The sequence below is a fragment of the Dendronephthya gigantea genome, unplaced genomic scaffold (assembly GCF_004324835.1).
Source record: "Dendronephthya gigantea isolate DGI-Jeju-01 unplaced genomic scaffold, DenGig_1.0 000031F, whole genome shotgun sequence".
Classification (NCBI taxonomy): domain Eukaryota; kingdom Metazoa; phylum Cnidaria; class Anthozoa; order Malacalcyonacea; family Nephtheidae; genus Dendronephthya; species Dendronephthya gigantea.
Genome location: NW_021163041.1, coordinates 1,679,459 through 1,701,450, shown reverse-complemented (window position 1 = coordinate 1,701,450; position 21,992 = coordinate 1,679,459). Strand labels below are relative to the sequence as shown.

At 35.6% G+C, this 21,992-nt stretch overlaps 6 protein-coding genes across 6 annotated transcripts; 3 read left to right on the top strand and 3 right to left on the bottom strand.

Moving 5' to 3' along the window:
- Positions 1-13: 13 nt before the first annotated feature.
- On the top strand, positions 14-2,452 carry LOC114524424 (zinc finger protein 525-like). Its single transcript, XM_028545494.1, has 2 exons — positions 14-711; positions 841-2,452. The coding sequence occupies exon 2, from the start codon at positions 848-850 to the stop codon at positions 1,682-1,684; it is 837 nt and encodes a 278-aa protein (XP_028401295.1). The 5' UTR covers positions 14-711; positions 841-847; the 3' UTR covers positions 1,685-2,452.
- Positions 2,453-2,491: 39 nt separating this feature from the next.
- LOC114524420 (putative uncharacterized protein DDB_G0282133) lies at positions 2,492-3,942 on the bottom strand. Its single transcript, XM_028545489.1, has one exon. It carries the CDS (start codon positions 3,834-3,836, stop codon positions 2,646-2,648), a length of 1,191 nt encoding a protein of 396 aa, XP_028401290.1. The 5' UTR covers positions 3,837-3,942; the 3' UTR covers positions 2,492-2,645.
- A 524-nt stretch (positions 3,943-4,466) lies between these two features.
- LOC114524480 (propionyl-CoA carboxylase beta chain, mitochondrial-like) lies at positions 4,467-13,692 on the top strand. Its single transcript, XM_028545570.1, has 19 exons — positions 4,467-4,695; positions 5,104-5,223; positions 5,599-5,667; positions 5,806-5,862; positions 6,193-6,306; positions 6,509-6,569; positions 6,671-6,720; positions 6,796-6,837; positions 10,581-10,647; positions 10,890-10,935; positions 11,217-11,291; positions 11,525-11,606; positions 11,675-11,798; positions 11,963-12,070; positions 12,433-12,533; positions 12,750-12,848; positions 12,928-12,967; positions 13,057-13,116; positions 13,252-13,692. Exons 1-19 carry the CDS (start codon positions 4,477-4,479, stop codon positions 13,371-13,373), a joined length of 1,656 nt encoding a protein of 551 aa, XP_028401371.1. The 5' UTR covers positions 4,467-4,476; the 3' UTR covers positions 13,374-13,692.
- Positions 6,892-7,890, top strand: LOC114524482 (putative nuclease HARBI1). The gene has a single exon (XM_028545572.1). The coding sequence runs from the start codon at positions 7,090-7,092 to the stop codon at positions 7,648-7,650; it is 561 nt and encodes a 186-aa protein (XP_028401373.1). The 5' UTR covers positions 6,892-7,089; the 3' UTR covers positions 7,651-7,890.
- Positions 13,693-13,975: 283 nt separating the features above from the next.
- Positions 13,976-18,509, bottom strand: LOC114524678 (tripartite motif-containing protein 45-like). Its single transcript, XM_028545828.1, has 2 exons — positions 18,313-18,509; positions 13,976-15,697 (listed from the first exon to the last, which is right to left on the bottom strand). The coding sequence occupies exons 1-2, from the start codon at positions 18,490-18,492 to the stop codon at positions 13,976-13,978; spliced, it is 1,902 nt and encodes a 633-aa protein (XP_028401629.1). The 5' UTR covers positions 18,493-18,509.
- Positions 18,510-19,358: 849 nt separating this feature from the next.
- LOC114524677 (DNA polymerase delta subunit 3-like) lies at positions 19,359-21,955 on the bottom strand. The gene is made up of 4 exons (XM_028545827.1): positions 21,880-21,955; positions 21,608-21,688; positions 20,895-21,050; positions 19,359-20,408 (listed from the first exon to the last, which is right to left on the bottom strand). Exons 1-4 carry the CDS (start codon positions 21,953-21,955, stop codon positions 20,227-20,229), a joined length of 495 nt encoding a protein of 164 aa, XP_028401628.1. The 3' UTR covers positions 19,359-20,226.
- Between the last annotated feature and the right edge of the window lie 37 nt (positions 21,956-21,992).

Genomic DNA, 21,992 nt, shown 5'->3' with positions numbered 1-21,992 from the left:
GAATAGGAAGATATAGAGGGTACACATACTGCTACAAGCGTTATACGAAAGTCAAAATCTCCACAGATTTTACAAACAACGTCGTGATCTCCTCAAGATCCAAAAAACGTTTCTTGTGAGATACTGAATCGCAAGTCAAGTTCGGATAAAAAAACAGCATTAAAGGCAGCAATGGAGCAACAATATTTCAAGGGGAAGAAGGGGCAAGCTAATATTAATGGTTTCAATTGAACTGTGTTTATTTGGAGACCGAGAGATATTCAAGCCCCATATAAATTATTTTGGGTGTCCGACGTAATAAAGCAAAACCGACTGACGATATACAGCTCGTAAAGCGTGTCTCAATCATACAGAACAAAAATCCCGTGGGGGACTACGGACCACGGGAGAACCCGGGTTGCAGTAAAAAAGTTACCAGCTAATAATTTGTGATTTCAGCGCCTCCTAAGCTTGAGCACACATAGATTGTCATATTTGGGTTAACCAATATTTGTTAAAGGTTTGGAGCTTCGTTCTCTGGAATCGTTGTGACTAACAAAAGCAGCTGACACCCATCACTGGGCCCTGGCCACCCACCACCCACGCATAATGACTGCCACCACCAGTGCTGCCCACGCGAGAGATCTATATATTACCTGAACGCGATCTTTTGTGCTTTCGATATATACCTATATGTATACATGTAAAACGCAAAATGTGATTGTCAATACGGTAGGGCTGTTTAATTTCACTGTATTTATTACTTTCGGACTGTTTAATTGTTGATATTGATAAAAGGAAAACTTGTGATCGCAGGTGTGATACAAAAAGAGCAATATCCTACGTGCTATATGATTTTAGAAGCCAAATGAGTGGAGAATGTTCAGATGTCGTATCCATTATAAACAACGGCAAAAAATCTCGTGCAAAATGTTCAGTTTGTGGTAAGACATTTTGTAGTGAACGAAGATTAAACTACCACAAACGAGTTCATGCAAAGAACAACTCTTTGAGATGTGAAGAATGTTACAAGCCGTTCATGTTTGCCAGTCATTTAAAACGCCATATGGATGTTCACACTGGTGAGAAGAAACACAAATGTAGCATATGTGAAAAGCGATTTTCTCGCACAGATACCCTAGCTGAGCATATGAGATCCCATACAGGACATAAGCCCTACAAGTGTGATCTCTGTGAGAAATCATATACTCAGTTGTCCACTTTGAAACTTCATAAAGCATTGCATTCTGGCGAAAAACCCTACAAATGCAAAAAATGTGGTGTGGTATTTGCCACTTCTTCTGGTCTACACCAGCACAAAAAAACCCACACTGGAGTGAAGCCACATGTTTGTGTCACTTGTGGCACAGCATTTTTACATTCGTCCAACCTGGTCCGTCATACAAGGCTGCATACTGGGGACAAACCTTATAAATGTGATATCTGTGGCATGTGCTTCACCCAAAGTGGTATCCTGACAAATCATAGGAGAACACATACTGGAGAGAAACCTTTCAAATGTGATGTTTGTGGCAAAGCATTTTCACAGTCTGCTGGTTTGGTCTGTCATAAAAGAACGCATACTGGTGAAAAGCCATACAAGTGTAGCAGTTGCGACAAGTGTTTTGCTTATTTGAGACCTTTAAAAGAGCACATTAATCGCCATATTAAAGAAGAGTCGATCAAAGAGAAAAATCAAGTTTAATAAAGTAATGGGTATTAAGCACAATTGTTGGTATTTAGTGTACATTAATATGTCAAGGTGAATGCTCCTGTGTGTAATGACATGGTGTTTGTCTTTGTCTGTAGTATTGCATTAAAAATTATAACTTATAAAGATGTTAAACACACAGCCTGAATGCTCCTTTGAGTCTTATTGAGTAAGAAGTTGCAATGTATTTGCAAAATTCTGTATTCCATAACAATAAAAAAATGCTTCGCTTTAGATTACTTCTACAAAAAAGCTGTTTGTTTTGAGTAATTTTTAGCATAATTGAGAGAAATGAAAAAAAACAGGATACATACCCAGTTAACAATAGTGGGAATGAGAGTGTTAGACCTATCATGTAGTTTTGGTTTTAAAAAAATAAACCATTCACACAATGACAAATATCAGCAAATTTGGGGATACTTTCTTAATGAATTTTCCTTAATGCTATACATAAAAGGCTAATTGCCATTTTCTAGTTTCATAAGACTTTTTGGAAACACATTTCTATTGAGCTTTTCTAACTAAAAATTACATTAGTATATTAAATTTTAATTGCCAGTTTTTCAAACCTGCAGCTCTTATTTGAGGTTTAGAAACATTCTACTTGTTAGTGAAAGTCAGTATTTTACATATATGATAATACACTTGTTTCATTAGCAGCTTAGTTTCCAGTAGAATTCTGGTTGATTATTTGATTAATATTAGTACTGTGTGAGCAATGGCGTAGCCAGCCTGACAATTTCGTCATGCTATGCTAATATCTTGGTGTTCATTGACTGTGAAAACAATGAGCTTCTAAAGAAATGAATAATGATAATAACATAAAATTTGCAAAGCATGACTAAATCGTCAGGCTGGCTACGCCACTGTGTGTGAGTAATAGCTGCAGTGATTGTTGTGTCAAGCACTTTAATAAATATAGTAAAATGGAATGAAAGCTGAAGTACTTTTGATTTTATGTTGTCAAACCTATTTTACATTTTTTACGTGGCCTATTGTTTTGATGGGTTTGAGCTGCTAATTTTCTTTTTCTCATATATCTTCCTGCTTCAAATTTCTGAACTGACTGCCCATTTCTTGGTCTTAAACCAACTCTCTTGTTCTTTATCTTCATCTTACGCATCATATTAGTTTTAGTCTCGGTGTTATTTATCTCTCTTGGGTTGTTATTTGTATTTGAGTCTATTTCCTCATTGTTGCCATTATTTAATTCACCACAATCCATATTTTCAGTTTTTATATTGTCAGTTTCAATTTTTATTGCAACATCTTGCAGTTGATCACCAGTATCTAATACAGTACTAGTACTATTAGAACAATTGCAGGTATCAAAGTCGTTAGCTTCTATTTTGACTCCATTCGGTAGCTGTGGGTTTCCTTCAGAAATTCCATTGGTATTGGCCATAATGCTGCAATCAATATTACTATTTATATCAGTTCCAATTTCACATGTGTCAGTCACTAATGGAGTATTTATTTCTTGTGCAGATGTCACACTAGTTTCATGTTGTTTAACAGAACTTTCATCTTCAGCAATGCCATTTATTGCTATTTCAGGGATTTCTTCTGTGTCCAGGTTTACCTTCTCGTCATCATTTTCTGCGAGTTTTACGTCTACTTTTTCCCGCGCACACGTTTCTTCCAACTGTTCACGTGATACAACATCGACCGCCATATTTTCATCCGAAGTTTTTGATTTTACATTGTAGTTGTTTGAAACCACGCGACTTGAATTTGGTAACACATCCGCGTTTAGTTCAGCTTCTTCTAAGAGATTTTCTATGACTAAGTTCTTGGTGCTGGTTACATAGTAATTCGATAATCTAATCTCTTTGCAAAGCAGTTTATAACAAGCGAGAACAACTCGAATTTGTTCGTCACTTCGATTAAGTTTACTAAAGTCTAAACACCATTTACAACCAGGATTTAATGCCCGTTTTCTCTGTAAACAATTCCTACAAACATAATGTTGACAATAACCAGAGCTAAGTGGATCCACAATCAACCCTCGACAAACACGACAAGTCAAAGCGTTTCGGAGTTGAGGCAAGATAGCCACGAGTTGATCCCAGGACGACCTATCTTCGCCACATAGTAGGAACTTGCATGCTTGAACGTACAGTGACGTTGCACTCAGATTTTCCATGTAGAACTCGATATCGATTGAAAAAAGAGGTTGAAAGCTAATTCAAAAATTCGCTTTTTCCCCTGATCGTCGATTGTGCCAGTCAGCCAGTGTCTTCTAATGTAGACAAACGTATATTTATGATAATTTATGCATGACCGCTTCACCACTAATGAATTATTTACGTTCGAGACAAATTTTATTAGAAATGAACATTTCTATTCTTTTCAAACTTCACGGTTCCTTAATATTTAAATTCTAATTTTACCAGAGGCAGCAATTTAGTTCACTCACTTCACTTTTCTTTACTTTCTTTTAAAGTAACTAAACCTTACTAAACTAAACCATGCCATAGCCCATAATGATAACCACCACGTTTTAACCATAAACTACACACCAAACAACAAACCATGGCATTATACGGTATAATCAACAATTACATAACAATCAATTGCCTATGTTTCAAACAAACATGTGAACAACAGGCTCAACAATTGAAAGTTTGAAACATGACCTTCTGATAGATGTGGTTTTAATACCTCAAAGCAACATCCGCAGCGTTTGGCAGAACAAGCCAATAGGATTTCTTGATTCAGTCAGTTGACTATGATACATCAATGAAAAGTAGAAAAGTTGCAAATTGCAAATAAATAGTATAAATATGGCGAGCATTTACAGACGTGTATGGAGTCACATCCCTAGATTATCAAAAACAAGTTTTTCGCAAGTTGTACTAGGGTACAGAAATCGTTTCCAATGCGTTAATAATACTCTAATATTTAGTGCTTCTTCATCAAATGTTACTGAAAGAATCGAGAAAAAGAGAAACGAAGCCTTAGTAGGTGGGGGGCTGAAACGAATTAAACGTCAGCACCAGAGGGTAAGCATAAATAAGTTGAAGAATTCATTTTAAATACTTTTCGCATAAAAAATTGAATGCCCATAGGGAAGGTAGTTCATTAGTAGTTATTAGTGGTAGTGTTGTGGAATCTGAGAGGTAATGTAATTGTCACAACTAGGGCCTTAGAGAGGCTATGTGCAATATTATTGCCCTTTTTAATTTATTTAAATAGTGAACCATATAATAAAGCAAATATGATTACCATTTACCAATATAAGCCATACAAAATTTGAAACTCTACAACATATCAAAACTACATATATATGCACATATGGTGTACAAGTAACTGTGTAGCCTAGCTCTAAGGTCCAGTTCATGTTTTAGTTTGTCTTATCAGGAGGTGAATTCAATTCTCACACTACTCTACTCTATAATTATAAACTTTAGGGAAAGTTGACTGCAAGAGAGAGAGTTCATCTTTTGCTTGATGAGGGGTCATTTATTGAATATGATAAGTTCATGCAGCATGACTGTAGGGATTTTGGAATGGAAGATGAAGAGAATATGGTAATGATTATTGTGACTGTTTTAATGATGATACAAGTTGGACTTAAAAAACCCCAAAGCATACCTACAAATTGAAATTACGTTTATTGTAAAATTGCAATGCCCCTCGCTGAGCTAAACGCAAAAAGGCGTAACATAGTCATGCAAACTAATGTATGAATATTTAACATTTTCAAACCACTTTATGCACATAATGCTAATTACATAACAACATTTGCCAACTTCACATGGCAAATTATGCAATAAATGCAAATTATGATTTGCATTTATTTTATATTTATTTTATAGTTCTCAACATAAAACAATGTGTGCTGGATGAAACAACTAAAAATGTATGCTTAGTATTTTATATATTTTTTTGTTTAATTATCACAGTTTACAGGTGATAGTGTTGTCACTGGTCAAGGTTTAATAAACGGAAGAATATGTTTCGTCTTCAGTCAGGTAGCTGTTTTTTTGCTTTGGTGTATTTTATTTGGTTTTTATATTGTCATTATGTTTTTACATTTACCAATCTGGGGCTGGTTTGTTGTATTTGTAGAGTAAAATTGTAATATATTACAACTTCATGCATTATCATAGGATTTTACTGTGTTCGGTGGAAGTCTTTCTGGAGCTCATGCTAAAAAGATATGCAAGGTGAATTTAGCCAAATCATATGTCACCAGGATCTGGGATTTCATATAACCAGTTTTATTTTCAGTTTTAGTAACATAGTTTTTCTTTTCCTCTTCCAACCATCATGGGTAACATACAGTACAAATAACGGCAAAAAGAGGCAAATAGCTTATATAATCATGGCTTGAAAAGAAGCAAAGTCTTCCCTATCAGCTATAGGTGTTTCTTATATTAAACCATTTTCATAAACTCATGTTTAGGTTTTTATTACCTAACTAAGTGACCGATAGATAGCTTTCAGTTTTAATGTTCAGTCAAAACAATATGTGTGTTTTACATCCACTCATGAAGGTTATGGATAAAGCTATGCTAGTTGGTGCTCCAGTTATTGGATTAAACGATTCAGGTGGAGCCCGTATTCAGGAAGGTGTAGAGTCTCTTGCAGGCTATGCGGATATTTTTCAGGTATTTTTGCTTTTCGCCTAGTGAACGACACACTAGTTAGATATAACTTAATGGGGTGTCCAGATCAATAATTGAGTCATTTGCTCAGACAGGACAGTCTTGACAATTGTAAGCAGAGCTTGCCATGTATTTATTACTCCAATGAGAGATGTGATCCTTACCAATAGTTAGTTTTCACATTTATTTATTCAACGAATTTTAGCGGAATGTGATGGCATCCGGAGTAATTCCTCAGATTTCAGTGATTATGGGACCTTGTGCAGGTGTCTATACCAGACTGTTTGGATGAGTTCTGATGAATAAATTCTCGAAAGTCTTTATAAGATCATTGGTATATAATTGCAATGTTTTTCCTGCGTAATAGGTGGTGCTGTTTATTCCCCTGCTATAACAGATTTTACTTTCATGGTAAAGGTATGTACAATCCAATTAACAGCAAGGTTGAGCGGTTCTGCAATATGTACTGATGTTGTCATTTTTCTGTGTTAGGACACTTCATATCTTTTTATAACTGGACCTGATGTTGTCAAGGTGCGATATTTGAATTATCAGTGAAACTGCATTGTTAGTCTCCAGGGGCCGGTTGTTCAAAAGCCGGTTAACGCTAACCCAGGGTTAAATTTGCTTAACCCTGGGTTAAATTTTAACTCTGGGTTACTTTGCGTTGTTCAAAACTAGGTTATCTTTAACCCTAGGTTAAAGGAAGGGTTAACTTTAACCCTCCTCGCTAGATGGGTTAACTTACTTAACCCTAGGTTAACGTATCAAGTTCGCAAATAAAACATGGCAGGCTTTCCTTTTAATTTGTTTCGAATAAATCATCCTCGTCGGGAAAGACGATATCGTCCACGTGGCATAAATATTGACGGCCTTTACGACGATGAGCTAAGGGCAAGGTATAGGTTTGGCAGAAACACAATAAATTACATTACAAACCTTCTGCATGAAGATTTAATTCGCAATACGCAGCGAGGCCATGCACTTGAGCCACAACAACAAGTCCTAATTGCCTTGAGATTTTATGCCTCCGGCAGTTTCCTACAAGTTGTTGGAGATAGTTTCGGTGTTGACAAATCAACGGTGTCTCGAACGGTCAGAGATGTATCTTTGGCACTGAATAGAAGACGAAATGATTTCATAAAATGGCCGTCTTCAATAAACGAAATCGAGAAAGTAAAGAACCACTTTTTTGCACAAGCTGGCTTTCCGTCTGTGATTGGTTGTGTTGACTGTACACACATCAGAATTCAGGCGCCACATCATAACGAGAATAATTACGTGAACCGGAAGCGCTATCACTCTATCAACGTACAGGGCATTTGTGATCATGAAGGTACATACTGATACTGTATCATAATTATATATAATCACACTGCTATTACTTGTACTGGGCGTCCCAAAAGATTAGTCCAGTTTAATTAATAACTTTTTGAATCAGTAAAGCCATTACACCACACGTTTAAATGTACTACATTTTTAATATACTCCTCTGATAGGACGGTTTACAAACATTGTGGCTCGATGGCCTGGCAGCACCCATGATAGCCACATTTTCCACACATCTCAAATATGCCAGCAGCTTGAGAACAACCACAACCACTTGGAGCAAGGAATTTTGCTTGGTGACAGTGGCTATGCATTGAAGCCATACCTTATGACACCATATCATGAGCCAGCCACAGCAAATCAAAGGGGAACCGAGCCCATAGGAGGACCCGGGTCATAATTGAACAAGTATTTGGTAGATGGAAAAGACGATTCCATCTTCTGCACTCAGAAGTGAGAATGCACCCGGAAAAGGTTTGCCAGCTTATTGGTGCATGCGCAATATTGCATAATATTGCAATTGCATTTAATGAGCCAATGGATGATGATGATGATGAAGATGATGAACTGGAAGTACAGGAATATCAAGGGCATGAAACAGGCCATCTTATCAGAGACCATATAGCAAACACTTTTTTTTAAACAGCTATTAATTGGCATGAATTTGTGTATATTAAACCACAGGCTATTATGGTAAGTTGATTGATGTGTTCAAGCTTGTAAATGACTGAGTGTACACTCTACTTTTTCCACATACCCATTTAATTAATATTAAATATTATCATATCAAATATTATAATTTAATATACAGTGTCAATAAAGTATGGGTTATAAATTATATTGCAAATATGTAATTGTGATTAGTTTATGAACAGTTTATGAATGCTATAAATAAATAAATATATAACATTAATATAAATACTTTACACACAAAATTATATACAGCTAAATGAAATTTATATTAATAAGTTTTTCCTTTAACGTTGGAGGAATAAAGAATGATAAGTACTTGAGAGTGTGTATTTACAATCATGAACATGAAAATTTGTTGCACAAGGCAATCTGTCTGCTTTTAATGTGTAAATGCCTAGTACCTTACAACCCCTATTACCACTTGCATGCATAGAATTTGAGGTTCTGAAAGTCCAACCATAATTAAGCTGTATAGAAATAATTAAGTTATCAAAAGAATGAATAGACACAGTACCCTTCAAAGCTTCAGCATACTATTTTGTGCCTCTCTTAAAGCCTGGTTTTTTAGTTTTAGGTTTTCCTTCTTCAATATTAAAACTTCTTTCTGGTGTTGTAGAACTTCAGCTTGCAGCTTTAAAACCTCTTGGTTTGTTATTCTCCTTTTTCGTTCTGTTTTGCTTGGTGGAGGGAGGGCGGGGATAAGGGTGGTGGGCACAGGTAAACAATTAGGAGTAAAGACTTCTTCCTTATTGAAAGATGGTGGTATCGGACGCTGTTTTTCACGATCATAATTATCTTCATCTGAATCATCTGAGTCGAGTTGTCCTACTTCTGTTAATTCTTGAAGGATACCGTCTCTAAGTGCGGGCGTGCTACAACCCTCCAAGGATTGTCTATCCTGTCCGTCTGAAAAATGAAGAGACATAAAATACCCAAATAATAAAACTTAATACATATACAATAAACAAAATATATGCTTTAAAAAAAGGCGAAACTGCAAAATGCAAAGTGTTGACACAAGCATTTATATATTATAGAGTCTTGGCAAAGTTAGAATTTCAACTAGAAAGAAAAAAACTTATCTTAGTTTAGGAAGCCGTTTTCACTAATGGAGTTGAACAAATATTAATAGTTGAAAACTTGGCAATTTCTTTGCAAACATGGCCGCGTTCGTGCAAATATGATGATATGAAATGAATATATGATTACAATTTAATTAAGCGTTGCGCTCTGGAAACTAATTTAGAGACTTGCCCAAACTTGTACCACAGTTCAGCGCAACAAATGCAATCACTTCCCACCGGTACCTGTTTCAAAGCCGCTTAATCCGGTAAAAAGAGGAGTATTTTCAAATATTTTGATTATCCTCTCTTGCGCTGCAGTGGGTTCTTTAGGTGGAGGACCACCTCCAGTTTTTCGCATCTGCCTATTCACATCGGCAAACGTTTTCTTAGCGGAGCTGGTCAGGTTCTTCCACTTCTCTTTAATTTCGCTTGTTGTGCGGTTTGCCACCCCTATCGCGTTTATTTCTTTTGTGATATTCTCCCAAATTTTATTTTTTTTCTGATTCGTTACCGCATTGGTTAGTTTTGACTGGATTAGTCCTAAATTTTCTTGCACTCTGCTGGTCAAAGTGTCTATTTCGGTCACCGTAAAGTTGAGCTTTCTTCTTTTCTTTTGTCTCCCTCCTTCAACGTCCGCCATTTTGCAAGAATTCGCGCGCTTTTTAACCTAAGGTTAACTGCCTTAACCCTGGGTTAGTTAACCGCAACTTTCACACTGCTTTGAACAACGGAGTTTTAACCTGGGGTTAGCTAACCTTGGGTTAAGGATTTTAACCCAGGTTTAACGCTAACCCAGGGTTAAATTTAACCCGCTTTTGAACAACCGGCCCCAGGTATCGGAAGAACGTGTCTAGGTATAACATGCAGTCACAAAAGCAATAAAAACTTCCTGACTGATGCCATAATCTGCATCATTGTAATATGTCTTACACAAAAGGGGACTAATGTAAATTAAGCCATCATCAATCCATCAATTACATTTGACAATTTCTCTGTCATTACTACCAACTGTACAATTAAGAGGAATTAAATTCTGTCTCTTACCTGAAACAAGGTCCATCTTCACGTATGATATTGTATCCATACTATTATGCATATGTATATCACCATTACAATTGTACCACTTCATATAATCACTTAATGGCTGAGCAAAAAGGTGGTGTCTTTATATTTTTTATGCTTGAACTTTAGTCAGTGACGCAAGAGGATGTCACGCAAGAAGAACTTGGTGGCTCCAAGACACATACTTCTACCTCAGGTTAACAGACTGTTTTGTGATTCTGTTTAGTACAGGTTTGCTGTAATATACTTGTATACTACCAACAACAAATTTAATATAATAATTTGAAGATACATCATGTTTTAGTACTTTATGTGTAAATTTGCGATGTTAGGAATAGGACAACTGCACCATTATTACCATAATTGCATATTAAAATGACCATAAAAGGTTGGCAAAAACTATGTTCAATTGAGACTTCAGTGTTTCTTTTAAAATAGGATGTGCTCATGGAGCGTTCGAAAATGATATCGAGGCTTTATCAATGTAAGTATTGCCTTGTTTATTCTTCGCATTTTAGTTGCGTCAAATGCGATTCAAACAATAGATGAGATAACAAGCCATCGCCGTATGGGTACCAATTTTAGCCGTGCCGTGCCAATAGAGTGTAAACGGGGCTTAAAATGCGACGTAATGTAGGCCTAAATGATAGTCGTATCAAAATGACATCTGAATCATTTTAATCTTTAATGTTTTTGATAATATACTCTATCCCTTGATCTCTGTCCCTTGATCGAAGAAAAATATTTCGCTGTTTTACCGTTTAGGATCAGAGAATTATTTAATTTCTTGCCACTTTGTAATAAAGACCAAACACCTGTTCTAAGAGCAGATGACCCACCGTAAGTATACATTATTATATAATCTTTTTTATTACTATAGTTGAATACTATACTCTATAGTTGAGTTTAAAACTAAAAACCATGCAACCTTGTCATTTGTGTCACTAAATGTATCTTTCTAGCCCTTTGCTTGGTATTTGCCCAGTGTATAGAAAATAGAAGAATTATTATTGTATTGTAAGAAAAAGATACTTTTGTGAGCAGAGAGTAATGTCAAATTATATTAATTTTAGAGATCGGCTTTGTCTCAGTTTGGACACATTGGTTCCATTTGATTCTGAGAAACCTTATGATATTAAAGATGTTATATTTAATGTAAGTTTTGTACTGGTTGTGTCTTGTAGAGTTCCACAATATGGCACTAGTAAAATAGTTTTCTTTAGATTGTGGATGAAGGTGACTTTTACGAAATCAGTCCTACTTATGCCAAGAATATTGTGACTGGTTTTGCACGAATTAATGGTCGAACTATTGGAATTGTGGGGAATCAACCGTTAGAAGCTGCAGGTATTCACTTGGCTTGGAGGAAGATGATCTTCATCCTGATAAAAATGTTGGACTTCCTATACTACTTAATCATGTTCCAGCCACTGGTCCTTTTACCGTAATTGTATTTCGAAGTTATTGTGGTCGTTAAATTTTTATGGATGGTTTTCACGTTAAAATTTCAGGCTGTCTGGATATCAATGCATCAGTAAAGGGTGCACGATTTGTAAGATTCTTGGATTGTTTCAATATTCCTATAATAACATTAGTGGATGTACCTGGATTTCTTCCAGGTAATTTAAACAGAGTTATTCTTAGTACTGATATTTGAATTATTTCTATCACTGCATGGAGAAGTGACGGATTTCGTTGCATCTTGTTCAGCGAATTGCTGGCTTTTGCTGCTTTCAACCAGTAAGTAAGCGGCGTTTTGACGAACAATCGGACAACGGATAATAATTGGTACCATAAGTAACTTTCCCATCGCCCATACGGAAGTGCCGACTTTACATACATGACATTTATCACATGTTTATGTGTCATCTGTATCCATAACGAACTGGATACAACAAACGAACTGGAGTTACTGGATACAACATTCTCTAACTCTTAGTCAGTGATATTGTGTGTTATTTATTGCGTATTATTTGTTAAGGTTCTCATCAAGAACATAGCGGAATTATTCGTCATGGCGCTAAACTGTTGTATGCTTATGCAGAAGCTACTGTACCAAAGATTACAGTTATAACCAGAAAGGTTGGTAGCGACGTGATATATCAACCTGTGTAAAGATCTTAAAATTTAAAAAATCAACGCTTCGATCAATCAGATTTATGCAATGATCGACTGTCGTCTTTGATGACCTCATCGCGTTGTGTTTGAGGATGATTCTGAAGAGAATTAAATGGCTCAATATACAATAATGCACAACAGAAGAGATTTCTCTTTAATCTTACTTTGTCAATTTTATAGGCGTATGGAGGAGCTTATGATGTCATGAGCTCAAAACATCTTCGTGGGGATTTCAACTACGCCTGGCCTACCGCAGAAGTCGCCGTAATGGGAGCTAAGGTATTAAAAAACTGTATAATAGCGATATCTCCAATATAATGGCTTAACCATAAATATTTTTATAATATCTTGCATATAGGGAGCTGTATCCATTATCTTTCGCGATGATCCTGACTTGGGTATGTGAATAATCCATGCATGCTGTACTGCACTACTTACATGAACTAAGCAAAAGCACTTAAACTAAATGGTTGAGTCTTTTTTTTAGAAAAATGCGAAGAAGAATATATAGATAAATTCGCCAATCCTTTCCCAGCGGCTACTAGAGGTGATGTACTAGCTAATATGTATTTCATTTCCATTGTGGTGTCTGGAAGTATTTCATAGCTAGAAATATATCAGTTGTTTCCGCCAGATTTCAATATATACTTATAAAAATGTCAATACTGACTTTTCGTTTCAGGTTTTGTTGATGACATAATTGAACCTCGAACAACAAGAATGAGATTAAGTCGTGACCTGGAAACATTAAGTACCAAGGTGTTGAATAATCCTTGGAAAAAACATGGGAATATCCCCCTCTAAAGTAAAAACACATATAAATATGGAAGCTTTGTGTGTTAAATTCAGAATATTAATCATGCAAATGACCATAAAGTTGAACCATATAAGAAATTTCCGCATTTAATTTATTAGCTATTCGTGTAGATCAAAGAGACAGAAAGCTCGTATTTTAGAACTGCCTGACGTAAAGTCGATTATTTTAGCGACTGAAAAACCACTAAATCCGATGGATAGCGCTATCTGGCCTTTGTATGCAAAATTCAAAAGGCCCCTGGTTGTTAATTTGGCAATATCTTATTATTGTACAGAGAGTAAAAAAATGATGAACAACGGCCCCAGTTTACAAAATTATAGCAAGTCATTTTGAAAAGACAGCGGTTAAGGATATTTTTCGGAAGACTTCAAATAGCGCTAGTAATTATAGCTAATGCATCAAAATTAATCTATGTACAGCAGATGTTCTTTCCTCTTGTTTTTCATAGAAAATTAATAGCTACAATATACATACATGCATGTTCGTTCGTCCTGCGAGATTAATATATTTAATTGACGTTGAAGTGAACACACAAGTTTTGCTCACCCAGTCCTGCAAAACAGTATATATTTCTGTATCCAGAGAAAATTCAGTCCCATTTTAAGACCACCACAGTTGTAGAATGGCAACGAAAATAAGGCCAGAACTGCTCTCCGTGGATATTTATAACTTCTTTGGTCCCATCTTTTTCATCCTTACATTGTAGGCTTTTCCCTTTTTTAACTTTGTGTACGTTTTTGTCACTCTCAAGATGCAAAGCACCATCTGGTATGTTTAATGTCACTGTTACAGTTGCTTCTTCACCTGCTGCAAACTGTAATCTGGAGCTAAATTGTGGTCGGCAATTGGTATTCCCAACTACCCCGACATCGCATACAGCCATATGCCCATAGTTATAATTGCGGTGAAAGTAGCCATATTGCTCCTGCCAGGCCTGGTCATGTGAATCCTCATGCTTTATCAGAACTTTCCATGTATGCACTCCGCTCTTGAACGAAGATTCTCCAATTCGCCACCCAGAACCTTGGTTGACGTTGTTAGATGTTAACTTTAAACTCCCGCAATAAATTTCACCACTCCCATATGCAGAACTAAAAACCCACGCAACATCTTTGGTTAAAGAACATCCAGGAGCGGGGTGGCCATTTATGGTTGCTTCGATCTTCAGTGCGCCACCATGGCGTGGTATGAAATTTACTGTGTGTGTGCCATCTTTGTTGTCTTGGATCTTTATGTTGTCGTCACATTCCACTCCTGAAATATTCGCCTGAATTGTCTGACCTCCTGTATTAACTTTATTCTTGTTCTTGGTAAAACAAGTAATCCTCACTGAAGCTTGCTGACCACGTTTCAAATGCAGTTGATCTTGGTCGGTGAATTCAGCTTGACATTGGCCGGGTTCTGTCACAGATTCATAAACAGCAAAAAAACTCATAAAATTCTTTGTGGTGTCTTGAATGGTCCAAGGAATAGTGAACATCAGGTCACGCGTGACACATGGTTGTGTTACATCTTTAACTTCCTTCAGATCCTGAAGAGACTGTAGCATATATTTCTGCATACTTAACACTTGAACATCATTACCATTCTTGAAAGCCTTCTCTGTGAACTCGATGCTGCTATTACAACTTGTTAATGCCACTTCTAGTGCTTCAATCTGGGCTTGCACCTGCTTCCTCTTCATGCTGGTTATAGACTTTGCTTTTAATACTAACTCGTTATTCTTTGCCATCATGATTCTCGTTAATTCATCAAAGTGACTGGTAATTTGTGCAACCACAAGTGCATTCTCCTCAACCAAACTTTGATCGAATTGCCTGAGACTTGCAATTGCTCTCTGCAGTGTGGCTTTTCGCTGCTGAACTTCATTCATATTTCTCTTCAGTATATCCTTCTGCCCAACAGCAACATCTTCAATGAAGCCATAATCATGAGTTCGATGTTCCACAATGGTGCAATCTCGACAAATAGTAACCTGACATGTTTTACAGTAAAGCTTGATCATTTCATCCTTGTGTTTTTGACATCGTATTTTCTCAGCAACCCTTAAAGGGCCAACACCAGATTTCAGCTCTTGCAATGTAGTAAGAAGATGATGTTTCGTCCCTCGAGATTTTCTGTGAAATTCAGAGCAATAACTGCATAAGAACACAGCACATTCTTCACAACGTGTGGCAGCTGAATTCTCATCAGTGCAATTGTCACATTGTATCTTCTGTTCTTTTTCTTCATCAGTCAGCGCCATCGTGGCCAGGAGATTGTTTACAAAAAAGTTGGAGGGAAGGTTGGAGGGATTGTCTGGGTTATCCAACTATGAAAGGTATAAAATAAATTCAATATTAGTTAAATCAAAAAAGTTCTGCAGCAGTCTCACTACCATAAACTGCTAACCATTTTTCATGTTTATGCTTCAAATTGTGTAAGTTTTTCAAGTTCAAAGGGTTATATATTGGTATGTCTCAACTGAGATCAGAGTTGAAAAAAGGTAACTTATAAAAATCACAAACTCTGCATTAGAATCTCACAGTGCAGTTAGTTCAATTATACACATGCAAATCTTGTGCTATATATATATATATATATATATATATATATATATATATATAATATATATATTATATATATATATATAATATATATAATATATATATATATATATATATACACCCATTAAAAACGTTGGCCGCAGATAGATAGACAGATAGATACTCGAAGTCTAAATAGAATTGCATATGAATACATTTGCATGGGATTTCAATCATATTACACAACATATGCAATTCTAATTAGATTTCGGGTATCTATCTATATATCTATCTGCGGCCAACGTTTTTGCAATCGGGTGTATATATATATATATATATATATATATATATATATATTATATATATATATATTATATATACACCCATTTGCAAAAACGTTGGCCGCAGATAGATAGATAGATAGATACTCGAAGTCTAATTAGAATTGCATATGATTACATTTGCATGGGATTTCAATCATATTACACAACATATGCAATTCTAATTAGATTTCGAGTATCTATCTATATATCTATCTGCGGCCAACGTTTTTGCAAATGGGTGTATATATATATATATATATATATATATATATATATATATATATCGATTTGAATTGGCCTTCGGTATGACCAACATACGATTCTATATGGTTGGAATCGTCTCTAACAACCGTTGCTTGGTATACTACTTTGGTAGTTGGGGACTTACATGAGGATTTATTTCTACAATTACACTGTTTTGGTTTCGTGATAGAATCATCTGTTGACGCGGACTTACTTATTACCGATTTATTGTGCCCAAAAATTACAGTATGGATGTTAGGCATGCAACTGTAGCTCAGCTTTAAGGTATTCCTGTTGAATATTTTGTTCAGAGGGTGGTTTACGGGAAAGCAATCATCAATTGCTTTGAGGAATTTGCGACCAATATTTGTTTTCACGTTGGAGTTGTAAGGTGGGTTGAACCATATGATGTTCCTGTTTCGGGTGCGTTTTATCTTTAATTTTTGGGGGTTGTAGTTCAAATTATAGTTGTAGCCACTCTTATGCAAGGCATCTTGGTATGGGGGACAAGCGGAGTTAAATGCGTGTTCATCAGAAGAGATGTTAGATAATCGATTGTTTATAGCTTCAGGAATTGCTTTCAAAACGGCGGGTGGGTGATTACTTTGACGATGGACATATTGGAGCGAGTTGCCTGGTTTCATGTATGGTTTAAATGAAAAGGTTCTCAGGTCAAACGTGACATCTAGGTAATTGACACATTTTTTGTTGGCTTCGATTGTTATCTTTAGCTTATGATCATTAAAAACACGGCATATTTGCTTCTTTATATTTTCTATTTCCCTCGGTTTTTTATCAAATGCGGCTAGCCCATCATCTCTGTAGAGACCAATTTTATTTCGATACTCACGAGGAAGTTTCGATAGGAGGAGTAAACCAACTAGTTCGCATGTTTCCGCGCCATCAAAACTGCCCATCGTAACATCAAACAGACTGTCTGACTCTTTTTTACACCAAACTTGATTATTGGTAAAGAGAACAGATTTCTTCGTTTGCATTATTATATGCTCCTCTTCTTCCGTTATGGTGGTGAACTTGGAAGCAAAGGTTAGGGCATTGAGAAGCAACTCTTCAGTAATGGATGGGTAGAAATCAACGATATCGGGACGACTTGTTAGGTAAATTCCTAAGCCACGCAATAACAGAGCTCGTATTTTTCCATTGATTTAAATGGATTTGGGCCAAAATATTTGAATTAATTCTTTGCAAGAGTTGTTTACTGATGACACCGACTTAGAAGGGTTAATTAATCTACAAGTTGGGTTGTTTTGAAAGTTAGGTTTGTGATCTTTCAATGTAACGAAGCAATCAGGCAACTCGCTCCAATATGTCCATCATATATATATATATATATATATATATATATATATATATATATATATATATATATATATATATATATATACACCCATTTGCAAAAACGTTGGCCGCAGATAGATATATAGATAGATACTGAAAATCTAATTAGAATTGCATAAGTTGTGTAATATGATTGAAATCCCATGCAAATGTAATCATATGCAATTCTAATTAGATTTCGGGTATCTATCTATATATCTATCTGCGGCCAACGTTTTTGCAAACGGGTGTATATATATATATATATATATATATATATATATATATATATATATATATATATATATATATATATTAAGAGGCTAAATAAAGATAAGGCAGAGTGTTTTACGAATCAAAATCATTATCACATTGGCTTCTTTCAATATCTTAATTGTTGATACAACTAGGAATAATCTCCAAGCATTGTTTGTGAATCATTAAAATTACTGAAGAAATGAGGCATCAATCTGCCATAATTGAAAAATAATTCTTACCTGTACTAACTTTCTACATTCAGGACAGTTGATGTTGTTTGACTTGCCTTTCTTTGCAATATTTACAATACACTTATGACAAAAGGAATGCAAACATGGTAAAACTTTTGGATCTTTTAATTGTTCCAAACAAACTGAACATGTCAAATGTTCCTCAAATTTACTACGTAATGATGCCATGTTAAGTAATGATGCCACTAGAGGTAAAAAATTAATATATTATTAACAGTAAATCCGTCATTTATCTGAATACAATTTGTTGTAAATAGCGCCTCATTCAGTAGCTGTGATAAATATGTTGCTTTGCTTATTCATACAATACACAATTAAGTCACCAAAAAATGTATCCATTTGATTATCACAATGATATATACTTGTTTATGATGGCATAAACAAAAGATTTTTGCAGCCATGCATATGATATGGTTGCTTATAATCAGGACTGCTTATAAATTATAATATACCACAAAAAAGGATCTGAAATTGATTGCAGCTAAATCCCACAATGCAATCATATATTAAAAGAAAAACATGCACCAAGGATGAGGCTGGCTACATGCCCACTGAGCTCTTATTCCTCTGAAGCATTGTAGCAGTGCTATTAGCCTATTAAATTAAATTCCAAGCATGCCATATATAACAACAACATGAGTTCACAACTAACATTTACAAGATCAAGATTAAATGCACGTACAGAAAATATTTTGACTGAAGAAAATATATGTTTTATGAAATACATGCTTTCATGAAATGACTGTTGTCAAACGCATAGTGGTAGCAAGAGTAGTTGCACGTATATAACAGCTTTTTACATACTCAGAAGGGGTGTGCCTGTGACCATAATCATAGATCATAGCTGAATAAATCTTACTATATATCCGTCATCCGTGCTGAGGAACAAGTTCATTTCTAATTTACATTCATTTTCTAAATTATATTAAACTTTAGCGAAGAACCAAAAGAGGTTAATTGCCAACGACATACCAGCACATTTTATGGTCAAATGCGTGGTATGCAATGACAAACGCATTAATACATCCATTGCCAAAAAAATTACTTAGTTCCAACCGACATGCCTGGAAGTACAACAGTTATCGGCCTCTCTTTTAGTTTTACTGTATAAAATGTAAGTGAATAGAGCTGAAGGCTCTAAAATCTAGTATTTTATTTTGTACATATATACAAAATGCTTATTTGCTTTATTCGCAACTTGGGAGTTGGAAGCAATGGATCTATGAACTATATCACTCACCTAAAGAAATATATTCAAAATAGAGAAATCCTTTTTGACACAATTTGAACTATACTGTACTAACAGTAACCTTTTTAATCTTTTTATACCATCATTCTATTATAAACCTCCAGCTTGCGATCATGTTCGAGCTTTCGTTTTCGTTTTCGATTGAAGGACCTCCTGCTATGCAGGCTATTTTCGACGCAACCCACTGACCACTGACCCAGAACATGAGCCACTGATCCAACCAGTGAGTTCTATATATATAGAGTTTCTCACTGGATCCAACCTCGGCCAACTCATATCCAACCAAGGGTTAATACCCAACCTTGTAGCCTGAACAACAGGGTTCAGGTTAACAATCTTCAGTGTCTTTCCGATTTCAGCGAATTTCAAGTTTTACTCCCACGAGCCATATGTGCATGCAATGCGAAACATGCTTCAACTGTTCAACACAAGCATGAGAAAATTCCATTTTGGGAATGTGGAAATGAGATTTTTACGAGGTTGGGTGTTAACACGAAAACAAGCCTCGTTAGAAAATAAAGCAGGCACGTGATATTTATTCGGTTAGTCCGCCGTTATGTCCCCTTGCTACTTGTATCCATTTATAATGCGAGCTTGGGTTCACGCGATTGATCGGCAAGTTTAACATTGGAAGTAATTCGATATGATAACAACTACGTTCTTTTAAAAAAGCTGGTAAGTGATGCCTGTTTAGTTGCTTTGTTTGCCGGTTTCTTTTTAGGTGGTTGTACAGAATCTTTCACTATAGGCTTGTTTACTTCGACTTTTGTTTTTGGATTCTTTTGTTCATCTTCACTGCTACTCGCTGATTCACTCTCAAACACTTTTTCTGTAACTATATCAACAAAAACAATTCACACATATGGAAATAGCCACAATCACATTAAACAAATATAGTTTGAAACAGTGTATTTCGTTTTCTCATCCAATTTTCGTCTTTCAAAAGGTAAAAAAATAAAAACAAGGATTGCATGCAGTCTTGGTAGAATACACGTATGATCACTATGATGTTGTCCATATAGGTTTGTGTAAAGTTTTCTGAAATTGAAAATGGCTGTAATGTCTTGTGTAAAATGCGGAGTTTTCTAAAATCTTCAATAGATAATTCCAGGTATAGACGAAATTTTAACTTTATAAACAACTATATAGATATTATACAAATCCACGCAAAGTTCACTGTATCATTTTGTATATTTTTATTGCCCCCAAACGCAATTAATTTCACCACGACACGTGTACTTTATAGAAATACATATAAAAAACTCTTTGGACTAAAAGTTTGTAACGACATGCATAAACGTTGTAAATCTCGATAACTTACCCATATAACCTTCATCATTCAAATAGGTTTTGGACTTGAGCACTCGCTTTCTTTTGCGCATTTTTTGTGGTTCAGGTTTCACATCACGATTCTGCTGATCAGGTATTGGTGTGCTGTCAGTACTACCACTGCTCTGCCTTGTACTCGCAGAATTGTCTATATAGAAAGACACTGGTAAGTTAGAATATAATCATATATAACATGAAACAAGTAAGCTTGACTTTTGGAATTTATACTCACTTGGTTTAATTTTCTGTAAAAATTCAGACAAAATAAAAGCAGAAATCAACGAATAATATATAGCTACAAAAGAAGTTCCCTCCATGCATATCTTTACGATTCGGTCATGCATGTGTCTAGTTTCAAATGTGCAGATTACACCTCAATCCTACAACCTCTAGCATCGACAGTTTGTGCATAACAGCGTATATAAATCACAGCATTTTAACCTCTCTAGATCCTAATTTTTTTTGCTCGTTTTGCTCGTTCGTATGTTACGAAAAAGTGTTTCTCTTCCCTTGCGAAACACGGCAGTCTGCATGCTTTTCATAGCTAGATTAATCACGATTCAATGAACACACCCTAGCTTGCCATAATTTTGTTCGGGAAATATCAGTCTATAGGGGCGGTTATAGTTTGCGTCAGAAGAGGCAAGTTAGTATAGTGTTTAGAGCTAGGTTAACTACAGTACCGACCGCTGCGTGTCATTTTACCTTCTTCTTCACTGCTAGTATCAGAGAAGTTCTTTACTCGTTTTCGTTTTTTCCTTTCTGTTTTTGTCTTTTCTTTCAACTCTACACAAAAAAAAGGTTTAGCCTGAAAGTTATTTTACATGAATACTTTTTTCAAACATGGCTGATGGTTCGCCAATGGATGATGGCGATGACGGAGTTGGTTAGAAAGCAATGGAACGTATAGGATTCTCTCATCAACCTGACGACTGACACAGCTAAAATTATTGAAGAGTAAGAAGCAAAGCACTTACTTTCATTTTCGTCTTTCGATGATGCCTTTCTTTTTTCACTGAAAACAAGAATGGAGAAGTGCATGCAGAAAACCATTTATAATTTATATTATTAAAACAAAACTCTGATATAT